The sequence below is a fragment of the Cottoperca gobio genome, chromosome 6, assembly GCF_900634415.1.
Source record: "Cottoperca gobio chromosome 6, fCotGob3.1, whole genome shotgun sequence".
In the NCBI taxonomy this organism is placed as follows: domain Eukaryota; kingdom Metazoa; phylum Chordata; class Actinopteri; order Perciformes; family Bovichtidae; genus Cottoperca; species Cottoperca gobio.
In genome coordinates, this window is record NC_041360.1 from 27,593,436 (window position 1) to 27,599,528 (window position 6,093).

The 6,093-nt window shown below is 44.2% G+C and overlaps 1 protein-coding gene across 1 annotated transcript in view; it reads right to left on the reverse strand.

Annotated features, from left to right (window-relative positions):
- The window catches only part of LOC115009715 (laminin subunit beta-1-like), a 39,430-nt gene that overhangs the window by 21,864 nt on the left and 11,473 nt on the right, over positions 1-6,093 (reverse strand). The window contains 2 exon segments of the mRNA XM_029433908.1: positions 66-242; positions 5,383-5,571. Coding sequence (XP_029289768.1) covers positions 66-242; positions 5,383-5,571 — 366 coding nt within the window.

Consider the following 6,093-nt stretch of genomic DNA (forward strand, 5'->3'; position numbering starts at 1 on the left):
GAAACACAGTAGTAATATGAGTCTCATTGTGTATTTCTGTACAGCTGTTGTATATTATGTCGTACCCTTGCAGCCTTCAGGCTTGTCGCTCAGCCCGTAGTGCGCCTGTTTGCAGCGCTCGCAGCGTTCCCCATCCACGTTAATTTTACAGCGACACTGGCCGGCGATCAGACCGGCTCGAACGTCTGTCATCCCGTCACAGATTCCTCCATTCAGAGAGCCGACAGGGTCACAGCTACAGGCTACAGGAACACACACACAACTCAACGTGAGGGAGAAGACTTCACTGCAGGATTAATAAAGATGATACAGGGATATTACTGAAGCACTGATCTACTGTGTAAACTACTAGCTTAGAGTAGAAGAGGTAGTATTTCTACTATTGTAGTATTTCTTTGTCTTGTAATTCAGGGAGTACATCATAGATGCATTACTGCTTCTTTGGGAGAGTGCCCACAAGTCTCACTTTTACAGACATACCCGCTGTATGCTATCCCTAACCCTTTACAGACATACCTGCTGCATGCCAACTCCTCTAACTCTAACCTGATAGACAGAACCTCTCCTCTTCCGAGTTTTTTTAAAAACAGCAGGTGGCAACAAGACACTTGAACTTGATTTGTGTGTTGGGAAGAGGATTTTTCTTTCTAACTCAGGGGTTGGGAACCATATATGGCTCTTTCAATGATGAGATATGGCTCGCAGACAATTTTGAGCTGACATTTTTTAACATGATTAACAAGTAATATATAATTATACTGTGTCATTTAAAGTAAAACATTTAGCAGCGGATTTAGTTTTAGCTCTCCCCTCTCCTTTCCTCCGCTCCGTCTCTGACTGTAACTGTGTGCGCACGTGTGTGTGTGTGTGTGTGTGTGTGTATGTGTGTATGTGTGTGTAGGGGGTGGAGCCCTGCCCTTCGCGAAACAGCTGAGGAGAAACTGTGCAAAGCAAGCAGTAGACCAGGGGTGTCAAACTCAATCACAGAGAGGGCCAACATTAAGGCATCGTTTCAGAGGTGAAGCTTGCAAACTACAGCGCCCACAGAGTCATACTTTGCCTTGAGTGTGTTGTTACACTGGAGGTCAATCAGCTCCATTTGGATGTTCACATGTGCTGTTTCCACGTCAACTGCAAACGGATTGCTGAGCAGTTCATGCGCAATCGGGAACACATTGGTGGCGATGGTTTGTCAGTGTTTGGAAACACGTAGTGACCAAAGTTTCCTTAATGCATCCGAGTCTCCCACAAGCAGTTTGGCTTGGAAAGCTGTCACTGCATCATATATGTCCGTGATCACACGGCCCTGAAGCTGCAGGTTTAACAGTGAGATGCTTCGTTATGTCGCACAAACAGGCCAGCTCACATCGCCACTTTTCGTACCAGAGATCTGTGGTGTGTTTCCCTTTGCTTCCAAAAATGGCCAGATTTCCTCACGCAACTCGAAAAATCTATTCAGCACTTTGCACTGTTTTGTTTGTGTGCGTGAATGCCCAAGTACAGGCAAAATACATATACAGTCGCTTGGACTTATTTGACATCGGGATGTCATCACAGCCGATTTCCACCGGAATAACAACATACCGGCGGACAAAGCGAGACCTCTCGGGTCTCCCTGGATTGTTTTCGGGCCTGTGAAGCAACGCGGGCGCCGGAGGGAGAGGAAGCAGAAGCGAGGATGCCGTGCAGGCCTGCTTGCTAGGCTAAGGAAGCAGCCGCACCGACCACCACTTCCAAGCCTCTTCCTCGCAAATGCCAGGTCCGTCGTCCACAAAATCGACGAACTGGAGGTACCGCTCTACCCACCTCTACGACAGCAACAACGCTTCCGGTAAGAGCCGAGGGGGTGGTCTGTGTGTTTACATCCACAACGACTGGTGCATGGACAGCAGGGTCACACATACACATTGCTCTCCCGACCTGGAAGTAATGTCTATTATGTGTAGACCCTTTAACCTGCCTAGAGAGCTGACAGGGGTGATAATCAACACTGTGTATATCCCACCTGATGCTAACGCTAGCATTGCACTTGATCACCTCCAGAGCTTAATAAATAAACAACAGAGGTCCCATCCCAACGGAGTTCATATTGTAGCTGGAGACTTCAACCATGTATGTCTCAAAAATGTGCTTCCTAAATTTGTACAATATGTACAATGTACCACCAGAGGAAAGAACACACTGGACCGGGTGTATTCTAACCTGAAGCATGTTTACAGAGCGGTACCACTCCCCCATTTAGGACTATCTGACCACCTCTCACTGCTTCTCATCCCAGCTTACACCCCCCTAAGAAGTAACACCAAGCCAGTGGTTAAATATATCAGAACCTGGCCCGAGGGGGCTCTCTCACAACTGCAAGACTGCTTCGAACACACAGCGTGGGACATATTTGAATAGACAGACGTGGAGGAACACACACAGACTGTCTTATCGTACATCAAGTTCTGCACAGACACAGTAACTATGGAAAAACGCATTCGGGTCCACCTAAACCAAAAACCATGGATGACAAGAGCGGTGCGGTCTCTTCTGAGTTCCCGTGACACAGCCTTCAGGTCGGGGGATGCAGCCCAGTACAGCATGGCAAGGGCGAACCTGAGGAGAGGCATCAAGGCTGCGAAGGAGGACTACAAGGGGAAAGTGGAGGAGAATCTCGCTCATAAGAACATACGGTGCGTTTGGCAGGGCCTTCACCAGCTAACCAACTATAAGGGCATGATGGTGGGATGGTGATGAAATGTTTCGAAAGACTGATAGCCGACTTCATCAAAGCCAAATTCCCACCCTCCCTTGACCCTAATCAGTTTGCTTACAGAGCTAACAGATCCACGGATGTGGAACCCTAACCCTCCTTCACACAGCTGTGAGCCACCTAGAAGTCCCAGGGAACTACATCAGGATGCTGTTTGTCGATTTTAGCTTAGCTTTTAACACCATCATACCTGACATACTAGTGGAAAAACTGTCAAGCCTAGGTTTCCCCCCATCCTATGCGCCTGGATAAACAATTTCCTAACAGACCGTCTTCAAAATAGGCCCTTATTGCTCCTCCACCCGCACCCTCAGCACTGGCTCCCCACAGGGCTGCGGGCTGAGCCCTCTACTCTACACACTCGACTGCTCTCCCATTCACCCCTCCAACTCCATTATAAAGTTTGCAGATGACACCACTGTGGTCGGCCAAATATATAAGGGAGACGACGAGTCGGCATACAGAGACGAGATCCTGAAGCTGCCTGCATGGTGTTCAGCTAACAACCTACATCTGAACACAAGCAAAACAAAAGAAATCATCATAGACTTCAGAAAACATACCGTCCAGAACCCACCCCCCTTCACCTCAATGGAGAGAGAGTGGAGAGGGTCCCCACCTTTAATTTCTGGGGGTTCAAATTTCGGAGAGCCTCAGCTGGACAGCACACACCACTGCAGCAGTTAAGAAGGCCCAGCAGCAACTACACTTCCTGAGGGTGCTACGGAGGAACAGACTGAACAAGAAGCTGCTGGTGTCCTTCTACCGGGCGACCATCGAGAGCGTGCTGTCATACTCCATCTCTGTGTGGTATGCTGGATGTTCAACTGCGGACAAGAAAGCCCTGCAGAGAGTGATTAGGATGGCAGAGAAAACCGTTGGCTGCCCCCTGTCCTCTCTGGAACACATCTCCACCTCCCGCTGCCTCAGCAGAGCAAACAAAATAATAAAGGACAGCTCTCCCCCAGCTCTCTCCTGCCTTCTAGGAGAAGATATAGGAGCTTCAAATCACGGACAAACAGACTTAAAAACAGGCTGCTTAACCACCACACCTAATGCAATAACCATAACCATCTTCACACATATACACACTCTGAATGCACTTTTAAAAAGTATAAACTATTTTTATATCAATATTTTTAATCAATATTTTAATCAATATTTTTAACAATTTATTCCTCGTATGATTGCTTATGTTGTTTGTCCTACTGCCGTGTTTTTAATGTTATGTATGTCTTTGTATTTTTTGCACACTGAGACAGAGTGGCACTCTGAATCTCGTTGTACTTTTTGTATAATGACAATAAAAGGCTTTAACTTAAAACGGCCAGATTTCCTCACGCAACTCGAAAAATCTATTCAGCAATTTCCCTCGTCTCAGCCATCACACCGCCATGTTCAGAATGTATCTCCTCAGGAAAAGACTTACATTGACTCTTATAAAGTTTCCTGTCTGTGTTACGGTGCTTATTACATGTTCCATCTCCAGAGCTTCCTGGTGCTCTTTTCATCACATCGCAGGCTCCGTCTGTCGTCGGACCCGTCAGTTTGTCCCGGGACAGTTTAATTTCTCACACATTGAGATACTTCCTCGAATATGTATTTTCCCGTGGTTGTGCCATGCATTGATTTAATTGCCAAAACCAGTGGGCCAGTTATGATAGACATGTGATATTTTCTTGCGGCCGGATATAATTGTGGCCTTGAGTTTGACACGCGTGTATTGGGGGGGGGTAACACTGATAGCGCTTTTAGTACTCGGAGACGTGATGTACTTAAAACTCGATTTTATTAAATATATGGCTCTCAAGGAAATACATTTAAAAATATTTGGCTTTTATGGCTCTCCGTGCCAAAAAGGTTCCTGACCCCTGTTCTAACTGATCCTGTAATGTTATCCCCACTACTCGTAGTCACCATCTTTCTGAGCTCACCTGGTGGCACAGGCTGTACATTATAATACATCACATCAATACAGAATCATAGAAAAATAAGCCTCCGTATTTATGACTGTATTGAAAATCATACAGCTCCAATTTCTAAATATCCCAGTATACCGTATTACCGTCATACCGCCCAAGCCTACCCCATAGTAACCATTTAATTGTAGTGAGAATTTGTTTTAAACTTGACTTCACTGTATAAAATGACCTTTTTGTGACCTTTAAGGTAATCTCAGCCTTATGTAAAAACAATTATGTAATACCAAATCACAGCATGGATCTTTCTATATAACCCTGTTCTTCAAGGTTTTGGGGTCTAAATGTGTTTTTTGGAGGTATTTTTTTAATCAATTCTTCAGTGGTAAATCTTTGATTTATGACTACAGAAACCTGGCAAACAGCACTGATCTGCATGTACACCATCTCTGTGGTATTTACTGTTGACTGATTATGTCCCCCTGAACATAACCCCCCCCCCCCCCACAACTACATTATAATCTTTTTTTTTTTTTTATCAACAACGCTGATATTGTCACAGGTGTTTAATGACATCGTCCTCATCTCAGACTGTAAAAACAGCTCATTGACCAACACATTTAGTAACACTGGTTTGAAGTTAGTATTTAAAAACAGCTCTGACATTTAAGTTCAGACTGCTGTCAGTATTTAATTGATAGGACTCACGTTGGCAGATGTTGGGGTCTCTGACGTCCCTCTCTGGGTGTTGGTAGTAAAACGGTTTACACTGCTCACAGTTGTGTCCGGCCGCATTGTGTCGACAGTTGTCACAAACTCCTCCACTGATGTTTCCTGAAGCCATGAACACAGCCATGTCGAAGTGACACGAGTCTGAGTGCTGGTTACAGTTACACTCTGCAGACACCGCAGAAGAAGAAGAAGAGAGGACATTCAGTCAGACGTAAAGGAAAACTTCACCCCCAAAAAGATAATCTATATTTCAGTTACTTTCCCTGTGTTACCTTCAATTCCTCTCATGCCGGCACGCATACCTCGTCCAGACTTGCACGGACGAATAGCGCCGTGTTTTAAACAGTGCAGTTTTAGGTGAAAGTCATGCGTTTGTGAAGTAGTGGCATGGCATATATATATATACACATATATATGTATATGTGTATATATATATATATATATATATATATATATATATATAAAACACAACACATATATAATGTTATATATTATATAGATAGATATATATATGTACATATAGATATATGTTGTAGATTGTATATCATATATATTGATACTCTCGATATATGCTATATATAATATATATTTATACCTATATATCTATACATATATATCTCCTACCCAGATACACCTATATACTATAGAATATCCACCTATACACATATATATATATATATATCCTAT